At 50.2% G+C, this 23,171-nt stretch overlaps 5 protein-coding genes across 5 annotated transcripts; 3 read left to right on the top strand and 2 right to left on the bottom strand.

The window, feature by feature from the left end:
• The first annotated feature begins 1,881 nt into the window (after window positions 1-1,881).
• On the top strand, window positions 1,882-4,986 carry K460DRAFT_35918 (Thg1-domain-containing protein). Its single transcript, XM_040932177.1, has 7 exons — window positions 1,882-2,003; window positions 2,063-2,152; window positions 2,314-2,445; window positions 2,588-2,632; window positions 2,683-2,855; window positions 2,979-3,172; window positions 3,233-4,986. Exons 1-7 carry the CDS (start codon window positions 1,990-1,992, stop codon window positions 4,865-4,867), a joined length of 2,283 nt encoding a protein of 760 aa, XP_040794062.1. The 5' UTR covers window positions 1,882-1,989; the 3' UTR covers window positions 4,868-4,986.
• On the bottom strand, window positions 4,716-6,653 carry K460DRAFT_362240 (uncharacterized protein). Its single transcript, XM_040932611.1, has 2 exons — window positions 6,435-6,653; window positions 4,716-6,383 (listed from the first exon to the last, which is right to left on the bottom strand). The coding sequence occupies exons 1-2, from the start codon at window positions 6,645-6,647 to the stop codon at window positions 5,157-5,159; spliced, it is 1,440 nt and encodes a 479-aa protein (XP_040794061.1). The 5' UTR covers window positions 6,648-6,653; the 3' UTR covers window positions 4,716-5,156.
• Window positions 6,654-7,277: 624 nt separating this feature from the next.
• Window positions 7,278-8,924, top strand: K460DRAFT_391758 (Metallo-dependent phosphatase; the record flags this gene model as incomplete). The annotated part of the gene is made up of 4 exons (XM_040935843.1): window positions 7,278-7,437; window positions 7,492-7,973; window positions 8,035-8,330; window positions 8,385-8,924. 4 exons carry the CDS (start codon window positions 7,278-7,280, stop codon window positions 8,887-8,889), a joined length of 1,443 nt encoding a protein of 480 aa, XP_040794060.1. The 3' UTR covers window positions 8,890-8,924.
• Window positions 8,925-9,365: 441 nt separating this feature from the next.
• On the bottom strand, window positions 9,366-18,814 carry K460DRAFT_401518 (glycosyltransferase family 4 protein; the record flags this gene model as incomplete). The annotated part of the gene is made up of 7 exons (XM_040936425.1): window positions 9,366-10,804; window positions 10,856-11,134; window positions 11,179-15,309; window positions 15,362-16,006; window positions 16,056-17,643; window positions 17,697-18,605; window positions 18,653-18,814. The coding sequence occupies 7 exons, from the start codon at window positions 18,812-18,814 to the stop codon at window positions 9,366-9,368; spliced, it is 9,153 nt and encodes a 3,050-aa protein (XP_040794059.1).
• A 1,555-nt stretch (window positions 18,815-20,369) lies between these two features.
• On the top strand, window positions 20,370-22,849 carry K460DRAFT_391756 (uncharacterized protein; the record flags this gene model as incomplete). Its single annotated transcript, XM_040935842.1, has 5 exons — window positions 20,370-20,869; window positions 20,993-21,667; window positions 21,713-22,168; window positions 22,221-22,346; window positions 22,400-22,849. 5 exons carry the CDS (start codon window positions 20,370-20,372, stop codon window positions 22,710-22,712), a joined length of 2,070 nt encoding a protein of 689 aa, XP_040794058.1. The 3' UTR covers window positions 22,713-22,849.
• Window positions 22,850-23,171: the final 322 nt, after the last annotated feature.

The raw sequence follows: 23,171 nt of genomic DNA, 5'->3' as shown, positions 1-23,171 counted from the left end.
GATTGATCGTGATGGCCGAGGGATAGAGGCCAATTACGCGTAGGTCAGAGGCCGTCCTTTTCCACCGACTCGGTTGTTTTGGCTCTCGGTCCGGTGGGTTGAAGGTACAATCGGTGGGTGCAAACTCCCAAATCAGTTCGCGCACTTCTTTAGGAACGATGGTATATAGTGGGCAGTTGCCCTGGGCCATGACATGTTTGTCTTCGATAGTCCAAGCGAGCGGCTCAAGGCACTGGCCATTGAAGTGACAGTCCTTCGCTCGCCGTTGTTTTGGCAGCTGCAGGTGTACTGAGTTTGCAGCTGGCTTGAGCTTCCCTGGTCGCACGCTGGTTGACGAACTTACGCGTGGAAAAGTGACAAAAGTCTCCTACTTCGGTAGGTTCAAGCCGAAGTTTGTAAGCGAATTGAAAGTCTGGTAGTTAGTGATGCTCCTGGAAAAGGACGCCCGTGATCTGTGCTTTGAAACGTTGACGGAGAATATTATTGAACTTTAAAAAGCCATATTTCGGCTTCAGAAGAGGAAGGTTTAACGATAATAATGCCTGTGATTAAATAACCGTTAGGGGAAGCGAGAGCGAGGAGGAGAGAATGGCTTTATAACGGCATATATCCCTTCTGAGTGCCAGGCTGTCAGGGAAGGCTTCGACTGGACGAGGAAAACATATAAAACGAAGATCATACGCCTTGGGCTTCGCGAGCGGTTTCCGTTCGCGAGGCCTATTTTCTCTCAAAACCACTATGCACGTCGGAGGTACTAATCCGAGTATGGGCGAGGTGACGCAACTCCAGGATCAGAAACGTGGGTGAGTGAAGTCTGGAATAGTAGGCAGATCGCTGCAAGGTTCGCACTGATGTTACCGCCCGTTTACTTGTGGCGCCCATACAAGCAATTGCCTGGACGAGACGCCCGAAGCTCCTGATTTGCAATTCACAACGTCAATCGTGGTTTGGTGACACATCGGCTCTCAGGCAATAAGTTCGCCGACAAGTTTGACAGACGGAGAGCTCTTTCATGCTTCGGGCAGTTGGGAGACACTAACAGGAAGTCTACGCCATGTCACGCTTCTACACTTTGGACGCAGGCATCCTAGAGATAACATTGGCTAGGCAGGACCGGAGCTATTTCCATGCACATTCTAGGGTTGATTGATATGGAGGCGGAGCCTGAAGCTGGTCGGGTGGGCCTCGCGATCCAAATGTCGGAAGTCCAGACAAACTGCGCGGTATCCAAGTACCGGGAGAACAGTTCAGCTGTGACTTGATCGCAGGCATGAAGTTGGACGAAAGTGTCACAGATACCAAGCACGATTGGTATATCATTTCCACAACGGCGCCACAAGCATCATCGTTTCGTCCCGCATTGGCAAGTAGGTAGGTGCTCAGATAGTGGTTGTGGTTGGAAACTGGTCGCGTACTCCGATGCGCTGCGGGGGTTGTGTCGCCGTCGCATGGCAACCTAGCCACGCCAGTGATTGGACTAACGTCGTGTTACCCTCTAATGTGTCATGGCGCATTGATGGGGGAGATGGGGAAGATGGGACGCGAAGGCTTGGTGTCGGGTGTCGAGAGATGAGTCGGCAAAGAAAAGGTACAGTAACTGGTCAAAGCGCTAGCGCATGTGGATCTCCCGTTGAAGATGCGAAGTCATTCATGCTGAAAGACTTTCCGCATGGCATAACCCAGCCCACACACCGGACGAAGACCAATTCGGAGGATTGCACCAACACAGTCGCCAGCCGCGCCTCGTCCGGCCATCCAGGCCTGCCGTGCTAGCTGCATGAATGCGTGCACCTGAAACAGTATTTTTTTTGCTACACGGCGAGTTGGTCTTGGCCCCCGGAGCCCTCTCAGAACTCAAAACCACACGGGCGCGTTCCCGGCCGGCGGACAGGCTTGCGCTGGCGTCCATAACTCTTATATCTTTGCTCAAGTTATTATAATGCGCGCCTGAGCAGCGGTCGAAGGCTGTGTCGTGCAAAGACGGGTGTCATGGCGAATTCCAAGTGAGTAACTGTCGCTTCGGCCTGGTGAGAACGGACCTCGACTAACGGACGGACTTCAGGTATGGATATGTGCGCTCATTCGAGCAGCCGGACAGCCTACTGTCCAACACCTGGATCGTCGTGCGCATCGATGGGCGTGGCTTCTCAAAGTAAGGTCACCAATACCCTTCCCTTTGCCAACTGCTCGTTCCTGGATATGCAGGTACCCGTTACGTGAAAGCGATGCATCAACGAGCTCGCTGCCCCAGGCCAGCCTTTCGGCTAATATACACCAACCACCAAGAAGCCTGCGCTAACAGCTTGGGACCAGACTCACTGCGAAATACAAATTTATCAAGCCAAATGACCGGAATGCGTTGGACCTTATGAACGCCGCAGCTGAGGCTGTCATGAAAGAATTGCCAGACCTTGTACTCGCCTATGGTAACAGCGACGAATATAGGTATGCTACTTCCTACACCCATTGCATAGCAAGCTGTTTGTGACAGATTACTCTGTCTACAAGGTCGTCAACATCGCTGGCGCAAGCTTGGACATGGGTTTGCACATGTTTCAGTCGGAAGCTAAGCTGACGTGAGCCGCAGTTTCGTCTTCCACAAGGACTGTGTCTTATTTGAGCGACGAGCTAGGTATAGAGTCTGCCCTATTTGCAGAAGATGCACTTCTGACCTATTCTTAGCAAGTTGACTACGACGATCGTGTCTACGTTTACCTCTTATTATGTGTTCCTGTGGTCCACGTATTTTCCTGATAAGCCACTCACGCCTCCTCTTCCCTCGTTCGATGGACGTGCAGTATGCTATCCGAGCGACATCAATCTCCGGGATTACATGAGTTGGCGACAAGTTGATTGTAAGCGCCTCAACGTGTCCAGTTCTTCTCCCCTTGAAGATTACATGCTTGTTTACGTCCTAATGAAACGCTCTTGTCCAACCTACTCATCGAGAGTATGAGTATCAACTGACCTCTATCTAGGCCACATCAACAATCTCTATAATACCACATTTTGGACCCTTGTCCAACAAGGTGGCATGGGAGCTCAAGAAGCTGAGCAAAGACTATCAGGCACTGTGTCGTCAGATAAGAACGAGATACTATTTAAAGATTTCGGTATCAACTATAATAACGAGCCCGAGTGTTTCAAAAAGGGCACGGTGTTGTATCGAGATGTAAGCTCACCCTTGATTCACATCTTATAGCTTCACGGATTTTATATCTGACGGCAACAGTTCTTTCCCACACCAGCAGCACAGCGGACGTCTTTACAAACTCTAGCAGCATTTCCATCGCCTCCCATAGCGTCGCCCCAACCTACACGACCATATTTCCGTCCAGTATCACAGCCAATAGGGCGGACGATACCCTATCCGCAAGACCAGGTAGTATCCCCGGGAGGTGAAGGTCCAGGCCCAACCTTCCTCTCGACAACATCAACACCCTCACCACCACCTTCATCCCACACAATGTTGAAGACAGCGTTTCCTAACCCGCTGCGGTCAAATCCCATCAGCCCTCGTACCAGCACATATCCTCCAACATCATCGATGCCGTTATCGCCACCTTCAACAGTCACATCACCGTATGGAAACTCCATATCGCCGCACGCAAAGCAGGGTCTACCGTTATTAACGCCCCTTCTACTATCTCCGCCAACCTTGAAGCCAAGTACTAAGCCTCCGCTTTCCCTCAATCCGCCAAACCCTACAACACGTACCAACTTCTCTCCAACCTCCTCGCCTCGGGACTTCCCTACAGCCTTTCCCATTTCCGGCTATACCCACAACACCTCATCAAGAATCGCTCAGCCTGTTTCTCACTCAGCATCTGCTTCGATGTCCACCGCAGGCCCATCGAAACCCAGATTAAAACATCGCTCACCCAGTCAACCCCAGCTTCCAACATACTTTACCTCGGGCAACTCTTCCTCAGGAGGCCCTCCAGCCATACCTTTGCGCATGTCAAGTATACCAACCAACAACAAGCCTCGCAAGCTTGCTTTGCAGAACCAGCGATCTATATCAACGTTGAAGCCAACGAGACAAAGCCCCGAGGGGAAAGAGAACATTGCTAACCCCGCTCAAATCACTGGTTCAATGACGCCCAGAAAAGTGAGCCCACCGCTGTTTACAAACAAAGAATTGCCCAGTCCTCCTATAGACACAGAAGAGGAGATGCGTACACGGGAGAAGGTTATGAGGAGTAGTCCGCAGCAGGAGTGGGCGAGTTACACTACCGCGAGTATCCAAGAGGCACAAAGAAGAGTTAGCGACTCTGACAAACGAGATGGGCATGTTTGGGTCGATCAAGACGTATCTCACGCTGGTACAAAAGAGTTGCCTACTGCGTCAACATCAACGCAAAGGGCAAGGAACCATTCTAGATTACACTCTGCGCCCGCTGCGGCGTCATCGTACTCTCCGTATCCAGCCACCCAAGCCTTGTCATCTACGAGCAGTACACCCAAACCGCAACCTATTCCCAGCGCCAGCGCCACCACACCGAACCAAGACCCAGACATCCCACAGACCCTTCCCCAGACCGATAGTCCCAGCTTGAAAGCAGCGAAACCGAAACCGAAACCTCAGTCCTTCTCCCTACCCAACGCGTCGAAGCCTCTCGACACAGAGCAAATCGCCACCCCGCTGAAGAGCAGCAACAAGGGCACAGTCTCGTCCGAGCAAGGCGGTTGGAACGCCAGCACGCAGCACGCGAACGAAGGCCGGCCTGTGCACATGAGCCGCACGCAAAAGGACAAGGAGAGAAAGAAGAGGAGCAAAGCGAAAGTGCTGATGGAGCATATTGATATTATTAGAGATGAGTTTTGGGAGAAGAGGCCGTGGATATTGAGTGGGAAGACGGGGTGAGTATGAGTGTGCATATCTTCTAGGGGTGTTAAGGAGTTGGTCTGAACGGTGCTACAAGTATTTGTTGGTTGTAATTAGCGGGAGGGGAGGAGTCATGGTAACGAAGTTGCGCTTGATCGAGGTGGGTTCGAGTGGTAGATGATATACACGCTATATGATTGACATGCTTAAAGGTCCACAACAGCCGGTGGATGTGCTTCCGTTGCCGGTGCCCTTGTGACTAGGAATGGCTCTCAACCGGCCCAAGGCGCAATTTCCTTTCAACTACTCTCCGGCCCCTTCTCCTTAGTCAGTTTGTATCCTTTTGCCCCCTGTCCTTCTTCATCCTTTCCTTCAGTTCCTCCTTCAACTCCTTCTTCATCGCATTCTTCGTCCCCTTCTGCATGCCCTTCTTCGTCCCATTGTTCATCCCCTCCTTCAGCTCCCTCTTTATCGCCTTCTTCATCGCCTTCTTCTTTTTCTCCTCCATCACTGTAAGTTTTGCCTTCGACCCTGCTATCCCCCATTGCGCCAGATCAAACTGCTTCAGATCAAGACCCTGATTATCTAGCGACCCCTCCTTTATAAGCTGTTTCTCGGCCTTGGTCAGGCCAATTAGCTCCTTTCTTTCTCCCCCCTCGACCCTTTTAAGCTTCTTAACGAGACGCTGTTGGGCGATCCAACGCTGTCGAGCATTCCTGACTGGTTTTGGCAAGGACTTTGCTTTGTGGCCTTCCCATATCGTCGGGTCGAGTGGACAGGAGCCGTCGGCGAGCGGCGTGTAGGCTATGTTGGCTGTCTGATTCTCGTCATCACTCCCATCGCCTTGCTCGATCTTGCTCTCCTCTGTCGTGCTCTTCACATCATGTCTCGCCTCCCCCCGCTGCGCTTTGCTCACAGGCTTAGGTAAGCTATCGAAGTCTTGGCTATGCATTTTCGTCGAGTCGGGCGATCCTATTCTGTTCGGAAGCGGCGTGTAGGTGATGGGTGTGGTGGATTGTGCGAGATTGATGAGGTTGGCGTCACCTTCGAGGTCAGTGAAGAAGAGAGCAGGGTCGGCTGGTTCGACGTACTTTGTTTCGCGCTTTTCGGCTTTCTTTTGGATGCGGCGTAGGATGTACTGCTGAAGCGTCTGGTTCTTTGCGGCTGCGCGAGTCTCGTACTCTGCTTTCTCCGAGGGTTTCAATTTGGCGAGCTTTGCGGCCACAGCGGCTTGGTCCTTCTTGTCTAGTGCTTCCTTTTCCTTTTTATGTTTTGGTTGTGTGGAGCCGGTCTTTGTCTTTTTGCTGCTGCCAGACACATCCGTGCCAGCGCGTTTACGCTTATTTTCCTTGACGGACATGTTTCTGGTGCGTGCTGGAGCCTCGGTATCGGATACAGATGTTGGGGGCGTGCTGGCACCAGACGGTGGAATCGATGTATCCGTGGTGGTCGCTGACTCGTCTTCGATTGTGCCCTTGATGGCTTCGCCCTTCACAAAGAAGCCGTATAGACCGCCGCGGTTGATGCCCTTGGTGCGGATCTGGTCGAGTGTGCTCTGTGTCTACGGTTAGGCCCTAGCTCCAATCTTGAGAGATGACCTTCATACCTCTTTACCTGTTCCAATAGACTGTAGACTCTCATCAAACGCGCGCATCCACCATTGATCGTCTGTCGTGTACGCTGCCTTCTTTTTGCCGAGTCCCAATTGATCCTGCTTATGAGAAATGAGTAGCGGCTTCCTGATGCCACGGCCTGTCGAGTCAAGGGAGTGACCTGAGCCTTTCCAGCCTTGCTTGCGCAGATATGCGTCGGCGTTCATTGAGGTTGTGAGTTGTGAGAAGTTCGAGGGCTGGAAACAAAATTCTGTGGATCCCAGACATCGGCGAAACTTCGGTGCGGGGCCCGCTGCTCCAGTTGGCGGACCTCCGTGGACAAACTCCCTCTCCACCTTGAATGCTTGATGTTCACTCTTCTGATAATAGATCTCTAATATTGGTCATTTTATTCATGGATATAGACGACTAAATGAGGTCTTTTAGTTCGATCATCTCTGGTGCCGTCCTCCCGAGTTGATTCGGAAGGTTCAACGTAATCACAAACTTCGCCTATAGACTGGCGATAGCTCGACAAATAGTTCTGGAGTGTATGCGCTCTTTGAATATTCTGTATCATATATACGAACCGTCACAAATTCGTCTAAACATCCTCGTAATACTCACTATGAAAGGCTTTGGTCCCTAGCCCGCTTCGTCGTTCCTGCACCATTCCTTCGACTCCACAATAATGGCAGTCGCTGTGTCCCCTGGGTTCTATCTCATGCAGGCCGCAGCTCCCACTTTTCTTACTCTCCTTCAGCTATCCCACAGTCTTGTTTTCAACCTGTCCTCTCTACTATACACCCACTCTACACTGCAGCCTCCTTCATTGTCACCCACAGCAAACGGTTAGCATGAAGCGCATGCAGTTGCTTTGGCTCTTTGCCTCCATGACGGCAGGGACTCGCCCTCTGATTCGGGCCAAGAATGCTGCCACCAACTACCCAGGCATTCAGTTTGGTGGAGACAGGAAGCTCTCCATCACAGTCTTCAGTGACTTGCACTTCGGAGAGCGTAAGTTGGCTATCTCTCTGTGATTGACGCTCAAAGATGATTGACCATACTTAGCTGAGAGTGCACGAGGCCGTCACGACGCAGACTTCAAGACTATCAACACCATGAAGTCTGTCCTAAACAACGAACAACCCAATCTAGTCGTTCTCAACGGCGATCTTACTTCATGTGAGTGGGTGGCTCCAGAGAACGCCAATTCTCTAGTCGACCAGATCGTTGCCCCGCTCGTCGAACGCAATATCCCCTTTGCTACGACCTGGGGCAATCATGATGCATCGAAAACTTGCAGCACCCGCCTCATGTCTGAGCACATGTGGGACATGAAAGGGACGAACGGCAAGAAGCTCTCATTCACGACATCTTCTGTACCCGGAGAGTACGGCCAAGTCGGTACGAGCAACTATCTTATCCCTGTATACAGCTCGTCGGATGCCAGCAAGCTTGAGATGCTCCTGTGGTTCTTCGATAGCAAGGGCGGCCGTGTGTATCAGCCTAATGGTGGTGACATGACTGTCGCTAATTGGGTTGACGACAAGGTAGTGAAGAACGACGAGTTTGCGCGCTTATACTATAATGATGCTAATTATAACTATCAAGGTTGTCTCATGGTTCCGCCAGTCCAGCAACGAATTCCGCCAACAATATGGCCGTGTCGTCCCTAGCTTGGCCTTCGTCCATATCCCAGTACACGCGGCCCGAGCTTTCCAGAAGGACGGTGGTCGTACTGGCGCCACTGAGCCAGGTCTTGACGAAGAGCTGATTGGGCATCAAGGCGATGTGTGCGATAATAATGACAACTGCAACTACAATGGCGCCGACACACCCTTTATGAAAGCGCTTATCGAGACTGAGGGCCTGATGGCTGTCTTCTCCGGTCACGATCACGGCGTCGAGTCTGTCCTCTATACTCTCACTTCTAATTTGCGGCGTAACTGACTTTCTCCTAGCTGGTGCATGAAGTGGTCCAAGAGCCTTCCCTACAATGATCCTACCAAGGGCAATGGACTCAACCTCTGTTTTAATCGACATTCAGGCTACGGTGGATATACCGATTGGAAACGCGGTGCCCGCCAAATCGTTATTGAGCAAGATAAACTAGGCAAGAATGAACTTGAGACCTGGATCAGGCTGGAAGATGGAGATGTGTCTGGGCATGTAATGCTGAACGCTACTTACGGTGTTGATCACTACCCGAAGGTGGACAAGTTGAAGAGCTTCGTCTCATATCTTGAGCCGAAGCCTGCTGCAGTGTTTGCCGAACGACCTTCGAGTGTGGCGAAACCTAAACCCAAGTCTAAGTCAACAACGGCATCGCAAACCAAACTGAAGTCAACGATGACTACACGACCGGACGTGCAGAAGCCGAAGACAATGTTGACAAAAAGCAAATCAAGTATCAAGCCGACAGCACATCCAAAGAGCCTGGACGTGAAGAAAAGCTCGAATCGTTAGCAACAGGCGGTTGTCGAATATCGCAATATGCCTACTTTTGCACCTTTGCTTGTGCAGATATTCCCTGTATACATACGAGCATATATGTCTCAGCGTCATAGTAGTTCAATCTAGCATAAAGTCTTTCCTCGGTTTCATCATCGTTCTTTTATGTGTTCTTCAACGTCATTGCAAATATCCTTTTTTGGGGTGCCATCATAATTCCCTCGATTCAGAGTTTTAGTTTTTTTTTCGTACACTTGAGGCAGCAACCGCTTCTACAATTGGCAGTGAGCTTTATGATACTTATCTCCTTCTGAGTAAAAGGTTAGTATTGGTCACGAACACAAGGTAAGGTATTAATGCAAGACAGAAAATGCATACTAAGGTAACCCAAAAGGCCTATTTTTCTTCCATGACCGAACCATGCAATGCAATGCGATGAACGAAAGTGGGTATAAATGCAATCGTACTTTTGAACCAACCTCTCTTGCTTTTCATAGCCGTCCATCTGCGTTTCCGTACTCCGCAATTTCCATTTCATTCAAATGACTCCTCGCCCTGACACTACTCCTCTTACTATCCGAACCCGCCATGCTCTGCCTCATTAGCACAGCCTTCCTAGGATCCATCTTTGGGCTCAAAGGCGTGTTGCTGAAGTCTAATGTACCATCAAATCCACCGTATTCGTGTTGAATAGGTCGCTTACCCCTTGCTACGGGCGATTTCGGTACTTTGGATCTAGCTTGAGTGCGCGAGTAGCTTTTAAGCGGACGCATTAGGACTGGAGTAGGCCATATATCCTCGCTTTTTTCTGATTTTGGGGACCCCGGGGGATCGGCGTCCCAATCTTCGTGTTCCCAGATGGGATCTGAATATGTTGAAGAGCCGGATGGCTGATCGATGTACACTGATGAGAACGACGTGGTGGCCGAAGTACGCCTTGGTAAATATGGGCGCGGATGTAGCATCTTCTCCATCTGTGCGTCGAGCATATTGCTTGATGCTGTATCGGTTTGTTGCTCTCGTGGAATTCGACGGCGAAGTGAAAGCATCCGTGCCGGGTTTCTAGGTGGCGGAGTCCGCTTTTCGAGCCCGAGCATCTCATAGCAGGCCTTGCCAATCCATAACATTTGTTCGTGTTCGCGAAGATAGCGTTCGCCTCCGAAAGATTTCTGGACGATGCTACGTGCCATCATACCAAGTTTTCGCCGCTGCTCGGTCTTTTCATACATACGGCGAGTGATGATTTTTACATCTTTCAGCGTAGGCTTGGGTGGGAGCACAGGTGCTGATATCCCCGGGCCGTCTTCTGCGTATTCTGCCCATTCGTCTAGCATGGCGAGAAGATTGATTTGTGCGCGTGCTAAACCATACGCATCGTTCGGTGCGACAACCTCGCTATACCGCATACCATCATCGGGATCTGTAAGAACTCGAAGAGAAGCACCAACATCGGTACATACCACCGGAGCTCCGGTAAGGGCAGCTTCGCCGAGTGCGAGAGGTAGGCCCTCCGAGACTGATGAGTTTAGGAAAAGCCAGGAGTCTGCCAGCACCATAGCAGGGTCAGCGGAGCCCCGAAGCGCGACACTTTGGCCGAGTCCTTTACAGGCAAGGATCTCTTGACATTCTGAAGAATAGACAGGAGACTTATTGAGCGCGCCGTAAATGTCAAGTTTGTAGTCCTTAAAGCCCCACTCATTGCTGATGATGTCCGCCGCAAGAAGAGCAGTCTTGATGTCCTTCGCAAACCAAACATGAGAGAGCATAGTGACAGTCGGCGTCTTTGTTTTGATCTCAGTGACTGGTGAGAATTTCTGCATGTCGGTGATGCCGTTTACGATAGGGTCGACCTTTCGGCGGAAGACATTGCGGTGGGTGAGTTGGCCTTTCGCGCTTCCGATCTCCACCTCCCAGCCAGGATTGAAGAAATCTGGAATCTTATTAGTTTCAAGACGGTCAGAGTCGAGAAATGTCCACATACCTGCACATGGAAGAATTTGATCGGCGTGATGCAGGATCAAACAGGATGTCAGCTTCATCAATCCGAGGAGTGAGTTTCGGATAAATGGTGGTAGAGTGCACATGGCAGACGAAAGGTAAAGATTTGTCTCTCGCCACGAGATTGCATGATCCCAGATCTGAAGCGTGCAGTTTCGCTTTAGCTTACACACAATACCATATGATGCCGAAACACTGTGATGGGATGCTTGAAAGACGTTCGGTATCTTTTCAGGTATCGGAATCGAGAATATGAACAGATCTAGCAAGGTCAGTTTCGTCCCGCTACATCTCAGCGAAGCTCACATCTGAACCACAGTTCCAACGCAGTATCAAAGTGACCTAGGGTAGGCAATTCGGTGCGGAACCATTCCGACGGCGGCTGCGCATTGGGCATATCGTCCGCCAACCACAGCTTTCTCCATGTATCTTTCACGATATCACTAGTCCATACTTCCTTCCAGTGACGGGAATCTTGAAAATACGTGTTGAGGTTGACCAAGGCTCTTGTGGCTTGCGTTACATCCGCCGATGTCATGTTGATAGCTCTGGCGCCACGGACGAGAGCAGTCAAGGTGGGAATGAAATTCATCTTGATGTCGGTAATAGTAGCCTCCTTAACTAGGTGATCCACTTCGCTGTCCAGCTTATTGGTGAACATGCCGTGACACGGGTGCATAAAGTCAAGACCCCACAGTGGGATGACCTTGAGAGACTCCACATTTTCTTCGGTCTGATGCTTCGGTAAACCAAAGTCGTTCGCTGACTCGACAACCATGTGCCACCTGATGGTGCGTAAGTTGTTAATAAGATCGCGACGACATGCTGATACACCACCACCTTCGTTTGGCCAGGTTCCAGTGTCGACAGCAATGACGTGGAGATTGTGGTCCGTATCGCGCTGTAGTGTCTTTGTCCTCGTGAAAATCACAGCATCGCCTCCTTGACCAAAGCTGAATAGATCACTCATTCGGATGGCAAGAGGCGTCCAAGCACTGATGTCGCTCGTCAAATCCGAGCTTGCCATAATGGCATCAGCATGCAGGGCGAGGTAATCTTCAGCCTTTAGAAGGCTTCCGCGATCGCGGCGCCTCCAATATGGTCTGAGTAGTGCTTCCTTCCGAATGAGCTCTTCGTCGACCCATCGAATCACTACACCGTCTAAATCGTTGCGTTTCTTCCAGGCTTTCCAAAGCTGCGAGCGAGCTCTTGAAGTGGAGATCTCCTGCCTTTTTATGTTATTACGAAACATTCTGCTCATAAAACTTGAAGACGCTGACTTAAACTCGAGGAGAGGATTCTCGTCAGCGAAAGTACAGCGTGTAGGCTTTTTGAGTACGCCAAGCCAATCGTGACGAATCATGTCTGGGGTTTCGACAGACTCGCCGTTGAGCTTAGTGGCAATGGTCGGATGAAATTTGTGGTCATAGAGCCATGTACATTCATACACATCAGCACCTTGGACAAAAGTAGCCTCATGTACGCGGGGGGTGGGAATCCACCGCTCCATCTTCTCAGCATGGCGGACTGGTGGAGCGCACCAGCTAACGTTCGCTGACATGTGGGGAAGTACAAATTCCGCACGCAAAAGTTCGTCATCATACTTGGCGTTCTTTCGATAATGGTACTTGAAGCGGACTAGATTCCCGTGATTGATGTAGCTGCCTGATTCGATGTGGCCTTTGTGGTTGTACAAGACCTTCGCCCCCTCATCGCTGCCACTAATGCAGCTTCTACTCAACGGGATTCTGTTATGCTTGATCTTGGGAATTTTGATCTTTCGCTGCGGTGGCTTAGAAGTATATTCGTAGGCAAATTCATTCACCACGTTCCCGTTTCTGAACTCTTGGCGTAGAGTGACCCGCATTTCCCTGTCGTAATGAGTGATCCTGGTATGACCCCAGGTTGGCTCCTGTTTTGCAGTGCCTTGATAGAAGGTCAGCTTGAAGCTGTTATTCTCAATGGGCCGAATGAAGGCGGTTTCTGTCTCCCCATAACTGCGAATGACCAGACGATTCTTCTTCTGAATGATCAAGCTGCCTTTCACAGTGCCTGCGAGACCGGCGACATCTTTTCGGCGATGGTATAGAAAGAACGGGAGAGCAACGGACATGGCAACGCGACTGTATATCCATAGGCCGGTAAGGATGAAAGTTGCAGGTTTGGCCAGGAACTGTGGCGTGTGGATCAAAGCACCATTCAATTCTCGTTGATATTCCGGATCAGCCATGCACGCAAGGACGAAGAATTTGACCCAGGTACCAGCTGTGTGGTAGACATAAGTGATCGGAACTCTGACATACTCCGTGAATATACTGATGATAGACACTGCGGAGCGATTCAGTACAGGATGGTAGGCCTCTTGAATATCGGCGGTCATCTGTCGATATTCTTTCTCGCCGAGGGCCTGATCTCCACGGTCTCTGAAAAAGTTGAGTTTATTGACCGCCAAATATGCACCAAGATCGTATCGTGCAACACGGGAGAGTATCGTACAAGAATCCTCTGCTGGGACGTTCAAATTGATCCATGAGATTTCCGTGCTGGTGTATGGACCTCGAGCGCCCAGGCATCTTCGGAGAAAGAGGCGACGTATGTCTAGTGGAAGCACATCCCATTGCGTTTCACAGTCGAATCCCAAGCAAAGATTTCGTAACAATTCTTTGCGGCATGCCGTTTCAAAAGCCAGCGCCTCGGGTCCTGAGCTCAAGGCTGGCATTGAGCGTTTGCTGCACTCTGAAACCGTATGCCGTTCATTGCTGACAATACGACACGCAAGAATGGACTCGGTCATCTCTGCTTGAGAATGGGGCATACCAAACATCATTTCCGAACAAGAATGCAGTAATGTTTCGGCAATAGTGGTGCAGTTGCTGCTCACATTCATTTGCCTAGATGTTGAACCTTTCGCGTCCGAAGCAATATAGAGAGTCAATCGACCATTTTCGTATTGTGAAATTGCCCGAAGGTCGGTGGCGACTGCTGCAATCGATTGCATTGGGACGATGAAGACCTTAATTAAGTCATTCTTCCACGCCAAGACAATCCTTTGTACCAGGAACGGCATCGTCGGAAACGCATGCATAGCTAATCTGGAGAGGTTGTCGTGAGTGCATGATAGTAGTATGGCTGTGATCTGGTCACCGGGCTGGCCGGTAGGCAAAATCCGATACCGATCCTCCCTAGGGGCAGCTCGTAGCTTGTTGCAGAACGCCTGAAGTTCACTTTGGCTGAACTCTTCGTCGGCACTTGCGCCATTGTAGGCGTGGTAAATCTCGTCGACGGACAAGTGAATCCTAAGCTCAGACGGTACGCCTTTGATATTCACTGATTCGGTCGAATCGGACGGCCTCTTGCTCCGTTTGAATCTTGGCAAAGATTCTGAGATCCAGATGCGAATATCGAATACCTCAGGCAAGCCTAGTTTGGCCGTCCGGAAAGAGAGCAACGCTGCTGTCCAAGTCGATACTGCAAGAGCGATGACCTTGTGGTATAAGAAGTTCGGAAACACTTCCATCAGTATGTTTCCTACTACGAGTCCGAGGACTACGGCAGCCAAGAGTGGCATGAGTGCATGAGGACCGGAAAAAATCTTGTTATACTGGTAAAGCAGCAGCCCGCTATAGGAACCCACATATGCCAAAAACATGACCAAACCAGTTGGTGAGCCATTGAAGATCCAGATGAGGGCGGCACAAAGTGCTAGTGCCCACACATGGATGCCAAGGAAACGACACAAGGTGTTAAAATAGAGGTGTCGTCTGAACTTTTGATCGTTGGCTTTAGCCTTTCTGATCTGAGCTAAATCTTCGATTGAGATTGGTGACATTTGTTCAGACAGCGTGTGGAGATGTTGTGCCTTGTAGTCGAGTAGTACAGCGCCGATAAGATAGTAAGCAAGACCAAAGCCAACGGACAAACGGAGGGTCGTGTTCATTTCGCTTCCCAGACCAACTAGTTGACCGCCACGCAATAGGTCAAGCCATCGGTCCATGAGGGCAACGAGGAAATAAAGAATGCCGCAATAGATTTCGTCGCCGGCCGTGCGCCAATGGATGAATGAGTTGTGAAGCTTTATGCCCTTTTGCGACTGCTGCATACTTTCTAGTGCAACCTGCGTTTCGAGGTTCCAGGTTGAGCTATAAGGAATCGGTCGCTTAGTGTCCGTAATGCGACAATACCAATCGAGGAGAAAAACCGTCGACTCCCAGCAATTTGCAAGGCGTTTGACGAATAGATCTTCCGTAGGTTTTCGCCAGAAGGGACGCTCTTTCTCCTTCATCACCGCGTCGTACAGATCCTTACGACATAGGGCAAGGATCGCTGGCTCACTCAGGTCGTGAAAGATATCTGGTTCGCCGAAAGACATCTCGGAAGAAGGAGCGACAGAGACGCTTGCGGCGAGGGATAGCCTTGGTATTTTGCTCAGTCTCTTCGCTGTCATATGCTTAGTCTGTGGAATTAAACAAAGCTTCACTCACGAACGTACCTTTACTCGGAGCTGTGTTTGCAAGGCGTTCACGGTTTTTGTATCTCTGTATGTACCAGTCCTTTACATCGGCATCGTTCAGCGTTTTGATGTCGTGATACCAGGTGACCCACTGAGTAGCTACATGCCGAGTGCCAAGGAAGAGAAGAATAACAAAGATGTAGAGTATACTAGGGTAAATGATGATGTCCTGTCCTGGAATGAACATAGTTATGATAGGTGAGATGATCAAAGTTGGGACGACCATAATAATCACTCTACGCCCGTTCAAGAAGCTCGACCCGGGGACTTGATAGGTAGAGAGGACAGCCAGGACGGATAGATATGCTGTTAATCCAAAGAGGTAGAAGAAAAATACGGCTCCGAGCTCCGGCCCTACAACAGCGGAAATAATAATGAATCCTAAAAGACATCCGGCAAGTGTAAAAGCGAGACCACCGATCAAGCGTGTGAGAACGAACATATTGGCCGCGGAGAATGCCATGGAGATAAGATAGTAGGTGCCTCCGATGGAGATCCAGGTTCCGATGGCCCCAGAAAGGAGCAGAGAGCACATCAGAGCAAGGGTAGCATAGTACTTCTCTGCTTCGCTCATACGTATACTCAGGTAAAGTCCACGCCCGGTCGTTGACAGGAGAACAATGTCTAAAATCATTAGCCGGTGTTGTATATCTCTACTAACGTGCCAACCTACCAACGAGAGCCGGTATCGCAAAGACACTGAGAAAGGTAAATCGACGATATGCGGGCATTACGGAAGATTTTTGGTTAGGGTCGATATCAGTCTGAGCAGCGGCGTAGGCAGAAGCAAACGACGGGGCGTTAAAGATCCACATTGGAGGTTGATGTTCTGCTTCATTGTAGTAGTCTCGATGCTTTTTGGATAGCAACATGCCGATGTCGCTTGGCTTGATATCAAAGTATGCTTCACAACGGGAACCAAGAGCAAAGAGCTCTGCAAAGGCAGCGCTCTGGTCTGAGTACTGGTTGAACAAAGGGTTTCGGTCCGACACTTCGATGTACACCTCGTCGAACCCTGCTTTTCTTGCCGAGCAGAATATGCAAAAGAGCACGAAATCTGCGGCGGAGTCAAGGTTTCCTCTGTTGGTAATACTCTCAATGGAGGAAGTGATTGCATCCAGCTTTTCGTGGTCTCGCCACCATAATATATCGGAAAAGGTTTCCGAGACATGTCTAAATAGCTCGAGGGCATCATTTCGGTCGAGTGTTGGAAGGTGACAGAGACGGTACCATTTAAGTTTGGCATTGACAAGCTGTTCGTCCGTAATCGTACCACTAATGTAATCCATGTTGCTGAGCTTCTTGAATTGCTGGTAGGTGGGCACGTCAAGGAGCAACTCCTCGCATTGTTCGCGGAGAGCTGAGAGTAGTGGACATTCGTCGTTCCAAGCTGAGTATTGAAGATGTTGGAGATAGAGGAGGAGGTCCGAAGATGAAAGCAAACTCAGGTCCTGTTCGAGTCTTTCTGGGATCCATTTCGAGAGGCGTGGTTCAGCCTGAGAGGAGCTTAAGCCATACTCGACTAGGAAGCTTTGATACCTCGAAAACCCTAATCGGCTCAAATGTGTATGAATCAAAACCCCAGTGAGATCCTGGACCGATTTTGAGATGTATATTATTGTAGATCTTGTCCTTGGCTCGACTTCCCAAACTGCCCAAAATTGGCTGCCGCTTGGCGTGTGGAATCCGGAGTCCAGCCCAGAATAAACTTGTAGCTCATAGAGGTCATCGGCCTCATCAGTGATCTTAGCCAATGCTTCTGCGAGGACTGAAATGGCTTCCCGTGATGTAGGTACATCGTCCAAGAAGCGGCTTCTGTCTAGGCTGTAGCCGCCGAGAATCTTGGCGGCTGCATGTAGTTGCTTTGTGGCGGGTTTACTGAGCAACTTCAGCTCCCGTAGTCGTCGTTGTGATTTTAGAATATGATCGAAATCCGCCTTGGAGGCGTTGAATCCGATTGGGAAGCAACCTAAAGACCCATACAATGCTCCATCATACGAGCATGATAGAGGATTGCATGTGCGCTTCTCCAGGGCCAATTGCCAGTCCAGGCCCGGGGAAACAGGCGATAACGGTGCTGAGGGGAGCAGGACCCCATTCTCATCAATTTCCGGGTATTGTACGATGAGCGTAGACGTACTCGAAGCATCGTCGTCGTCAGATGCCGAGCCATCTAAGCCAGCAAGGGTATCAGAGAGAAGTGGAAAAATCTCTTGCAACGGAAGATAGTCGTCGATGATACTCGAAAAACCTGCAGAAAGCTGTTCAAGTTTCAGCGCAAGCACACGAACCTCTCAAAACGGAGACTGCTTACTGTGCGCGTTGTACGATATGTTTCGTGTACGTTCATGACCCTTTTGTTCTTCAGCCATTGGAATGCTGCCAACGGTTCTTCGCAGGACCGAACATCATGAATGCTAGTTAGAGCTCGTTGACGTGTAAAGTATGGGACAGCGCCGTGGTAATTACACCACATATGCGCTCTTCTCACTACAGCATGGGAAAGGGGGGCGTCATCTTCAATGGTATCCCACATCATGGTGATGAACGGCCGTTGACAAGCTTGTGAGACGAAGGCTTTTGTTGTAGTCTTCATCTTGTCCATATCAAAGAAGTCTCGACGGTCTCCGTTGGACATAATTGTGCCATTCCGAACAACCATTCCAGCAAAGAACTTGATATCGAGCTTCTCAATGCCATCCAAGAAATTTGGAGGGCCTACCTCCAGGTAGACTTCCAAACCGTATGCAGACAGAAGTTTCGCTAGTCCGTTGAGGAGAGGAGTGGAGATGCGCTCACGCCATCCAGCAACGAGGACGCCCGTGAAGTATCTTCGTTGGTCTGGTTGTCGCAAAGTTTGCTGAATGATCCACGAGATTATGTATACCGTGCGCGCCATATCAAGCTCGTTGTCCATGGCCGCAAACTTGATGATCTGGAGCAGATCCAGCCTAGCGATTATGTGAGGGCCCATTGGAACACTGCCATCGCTAACGGCTGCTAGGACCCCGGGCTCGCAATAGTCTAGTACTACAGCTTCCCATCGTGAAAGTATCTGCCCCTCCTCTTCTGTGATTGGATCGCTAAGTAGACCTAGATATACACCAAACGATGAAGGCTTCGTAGCAAGATTATGGCGTTTGCGGACGACGTTTGAGCTATTCGAGAGGAGATGGATGCGTTCTTGTACCGACCGCGGCAGCGTACGCTCGTCTTTATTGGCCTACGAGCATTGTGAGAGGCGAATTCTTCGAAGGAGTATTTTATTACCCTAAAAGAGCTTCGAATAGACCGGTACGAGAACCAGACGAATGCCACAAGGCCAGCCAGGCTGCTGGCACTAATAATCGCCACGAGAGTCCATTCCCACCACTCCCGAAGCAAGGAATCAGTGCGAAAAGCCTGAATTCCCAGGATATCAGGCTTCAGCATTGTGCGTTGCCGGTTCAAGAGGAATCAGACGGCAACCCCGAGCCCTCAACGGCGCTCGCCGAAGATAATTCAATTGAAGAGATCCGTAAGCTCGGTACTAGTCGTACAGCAGAACACAAAAAGGTAAGGGAAGTAGGTATTAGAACATGACGGTTAAGCGGCCGACGCAATGTTTCATGATGAAAGGCTGCAATCGTCAAATTGATATAAACATCCAGGTGAAACGACTAGGCCATATGGTAGAGGAAGGGATACTATGCCCTAGTATAAGAGCAGGCACGTCGGCAGTAGATGACCGGCCCTAAAATCACCACAGACGAACAAATGTCTTCTTTGTATTAACGTCATGTGCTAGCCTTCGATCTGCGAATTACATTAGCACATAGCACCCATGGTACACAAGCCGGAGGAATCTCCACCGCCGCAAGGGCATCGGGAGTAGGAAGAGCAGTCAACCTCCTAGAAGCCGGCAATACGACGCTGGGTCGCCACGAAGGGCAGTAGAGCGACAGTCATCATGTTGCAACTTGCAGCGCGAAGCCTTTGAGCCGGGCATTGGCGCTAGAAGTGCACGGTAACCGGCGTCCATCTATCCCGAACAACGAACGATGACTGCGGGGAAACTGGGGCGGAAGTGATATAGGCCTGAACGATGAGTAGGGTCTGTGAAGGAGGTGGCGCGAAGACGCGACGGGAGTGGTGGATGGGGGAGAGGCTGAAGCGGGAAAGGGTCGACGCGTAAGGCCCGTGCATGCACATCAACGCCAGACTAACACGTTCATCCGGCGTGGCTTTTAGCCTGACCTCCTCCTCAACACTACTTTAATATCAGACCTCATCTATCGCGTCATCACCCTCGGCAGAGTCTCGAAGCCTGGCCTAATGCAATGCATCTCCCGCAGATGAATTCGGGCGTGCTATTTGATGGGGCAATATGCGCAGACTATGGGCAGACGCGTCCTTGCGTGGAAGCAGGCCACTGGTCACTGGCTGCGTCGCCTCCAATATGCTCATATCTCGGTTTCCGTGTCCTCACAAGTAACATGTACTCGGATTACAACCGTCTCTAGTGTGGGCTTGAAGCGGCTCGGCCTACTCAGATGGGTCTCGTGCAGGGGTCGATTTGGTATGGCAGGCAAGCTTCAGGTCATGAGCCCAGCCAGGTCTCCTTAGTCCTTACGATACATTGTTCTCACGTGGCGAGAGCTTAATACCACGGATCTATGAAGACGAGGATCCGCCAAGGCCCCTGCCTCCCATATCCTCTACAGCACATTACGTACCTCAGAAGTGCGGCAGTGATTGTTCAAAGACATGTGTAGGTATCTACGCCGCGTCACATCCCAAATTAGGTTGAAATCGAACCAAAATTTGAGTTGCTGAGGCCAGAAAAAGAGAAAACGATAGTTCCCCAGCCGTCTATACCTGCACCTAGCCCTATATTCTCCCAGTGGCCCATTAGATGATTTGCTACTTCTGCCGAAAGCACACTTATTAAGACTGCCAGGTTCCCAAAAAGTTTATTTTGTCACGCTGTTTACGCCATTGTCTTACTATGGCGTCCTTTTTTCTTTCGTTACTGCGCGCATGCGCGTGTTCATGTCTCTTCCTCTTCTTGCACGGCGCTTCCGCGTACGTCAGTAGCGCTACGGTTTCGAGCACGATTCTCATTGTCGCGCGCGACACGACATCGGCTGAGAATGGCGCAGCAGCCGGTCTTCGTGGCTACGGCATACCTTTCGAGATTCTCACTGTTCCTCAGGCCGGCATCGCAAACCTTCCTGTGCTCAATTCCTCTGGCACGCATGGCAACTACGGAGGCATTGTCGTATTGAGTGAAGTGGGTTACAACTATGACAGCCAATACTACAGTGCTCTTACGAGGAGACAATGGAACGACTTGTACGCGTACCAAATTAACTTTGGGGCGCGAATGGTTCGCCTTGACGTCTTCCCAACGGCCGACTTTGGCGTTTCCAGTAACGGTGGCAATCTGAACAACGAGCCAGTGTCTTTTACCAATATTACCGGCTTTCCCACCGCTAGCCTTAAAACGTAAGTTCACGAACTTTTCATATAACTGGCAATGCATTTTCCTGTTCGCTACTGCAGCGTAGTAATAAAGTAAAATTATATCGAAGATAAAAGGACGAACAGAAGGACTAATAAATTGGACAGAAACGTAGGCGTCAACATCGCAAACATCTTCCATACTCCTGCAACGATCACAAACTCGTCAATAGCATGGGAGGTAGCACGATTCTCGACAACTGGCACTGCTGCAGTCATCAATCAAATTGGAGCTCGCCAGCAGATGGCATGGTTTTTGCCATTCGCGCTAGATTGGGCCGCCGCGAGCAACATTCTTCAACACGCATGGATTACATGGATTACGAGGGGCCTCTATGTTGGCTTCAGGAGGACGTATCTCAACACACAGGTGGACGACATGTTCTTGGAGACCCCCATGTACCGACCGCAGGGCCAAAACTATCGCGCCAAGCCAGATGATCTCTCTTTGCATGTTGATTGGCAGACGACCTTGAACGCGAAGATGCCGAAAGGCTCAGAGTTCTTTATCGAAATCGGCCATAATGGCAACGGTGATATCGAGGCATCTACTGATACTACCGAGGGTGCGTCAATCTGCACTCCGAACACTGGTATCGAATACGCCGAACAAAAGGACGGTAGTCCAGAATATATGAAGCCACCAGGGACTGGAACGGACATCTGGCCTGCTACGCCTACCAAGTATAGCTGGAGCCTTGAGTGCGTTGAGATTGATGAGCTTCAAAATTGGTTCACAGAGGAGGAAAATCGCGATGCGTTCGCACACGTCTCGCACACCTTGTGAGTTCATAGACTGATGGATGGGCATAATCTTACGTCTTCTAGCTCGCACGCCGACCTTACAAATGCAACATACTCAGACACAGCAAAAGAGATTATTTTCAATCAGGCCTGGCTGAAACAGGTCGGTCTCGATGCAGCGAAACGCTGGAGTGGGAACGGCATCATTCCGCCCGCCATTACAGGTCTCCATAATGCAGATGCCATCAAAGCTTGGTTAGACAATGGCATCTCGAATGTTGTCGGAGACAACACACGCCCACTTCTTCGAAACCCTTCAAACGCATTCTGGCCTCTAACCACTACAGTGGAATCAAACGGATATGCTGGGTTGAACGTCGTGCCGCGATGGGCGACACTCATCTACTATAATTGCGACCTTCCAGCTTGCACACTGCAGGAGTGGATTGACACGTCTGCTGGCAAGGGCACTTTTGATGATCTCATGACCAATGCAAGGGACACCGCTATGCGCAACCTGTTTGGGTTACATTGGGATGCGTAAGTCGCGACCTCCTCCCTACACATGGCTCCCTGTTGACATGTGATACAGGTACATGTTTCACCAGGCCAACATGCGCGTCAATGATGTTCCAACTACATCCGTGAATGGCAAGCGAGGACAGTATTCTCTACTTATGACCTGGACCGAGGTAATCACTGCTGAGATAATGCGCCTGTACGTTTGACCTTCCTCAAGACAGTGTCCGTATATATACTGACGCTTCACAGCACCACATGGCCGTTGAAGACCCTTAAACACGATGACCTCGCCCAAGCATTCCTCAACCGCCAAACACGTGATCTTTGTAGACCTAGCATGACGTGGACTACCTCCGCCAACGGCGACAGCATTGAATCTGTCAACGTCTACACAGCGGGTGGCAATAACTGCAAGACAACGATCCCTATCACTGTACCGGCCGCTGTGTCATCGACGACTGGTGCAACGAAGGAGCAGCTTGGTAGCGATCCTCTGACATTATGGGTGACGATGAGCGGCGCAAGTCGGAACTACAAGTTTACAACGGCTGTTAAACTATGATTGAGCTGGCTGAGCCAAAAGTTATGCATCCAGATCTTTGTACGTTCACTGTATATAAACAAGGCTTACTGGGACTGTACATAGAGGGAGTGCTTCATGTGTTGATAGTCCCAGTGGATGCTTGAAAATCATTAGCCACATAGCCCGAATCACATAGCTTCGGTGTATTCTAACAGACTCGCAACTATTTCTGGGCGAATTGCATTATCGAACTACTGTGGAAGCGTAGGCGACCGTCTCGAAAATGGAGCCTATCCTGGAAGAATCAATGTAATCACAAACATCTCCGCACTCAAAGTACTTTCACAGAACCAGCGATAGCTCAACTAGGGCGTAGGCGCTTTGAAAATCCTCTTAAGCATAGCCACACGTTAATCTGGATGAATGCCGAACTGCCGGGCCATCGCACCCTTCACGAAAATCAGTTGCTGTCCCAAGATTCACGATAATTTCTTAAGA

The sequence above is a fragment of the Cucurbitaria berberidis genome (assembly GCF_010015615.1).
Source record: "Cucurbitaria berberidis CBS 394.84 unplaced genomic scaffold K460scaffold_1, whole genome shotgun sequence".
Lineage (NCBI taxonomy): Eukaryota > Fungi > Ascomycota > Dothideomycetes > Pleosporales > Cucurbitariaceae > Cucurbitaria > Cucurbitaria berberidis.
The sequence above is the reverse complement of the archived record's forward strand: the minus strand, read 5'-3'. Positions and strand labels throughout refer to the sequence as shown.

Excerpts from the sequence above, each read along its gene's own strand:
- K460DRAFT_35918 (XM_040932177.1), top strand. Across the intron at positions 2,153-2,313 it reads GATGGGCGTGGCTTCTCAAA|ACTCACTGCGAAATACAAAT; the intron begins GTAAGGTCACCA and ends GCTTGGGACCAG. Across the intron at positions 2,633-2,682 it reads TTATTTGAGCGACGAGCTAG|CAAGTTGACTACGACGATCG; the intron begins GTATAGAGTCTG and ends ACCTATTCTTAG.
- K460DRAFT_362240 (XM_040932611.1), bottom strand. The coding sequence starts at position 6,647 with ATGAACGCCGACGCATATCTGCGCAAGCAAGGCTGGAAAGGCTCAGGT. Across the intron at positions 6,384-6,434 it reads CTATTGGAACAGGTAAAGAG|AGCACACTCGACCAGATCCG; the intron begins GTATGAAGGTCA and ends CCGTAGACACAG.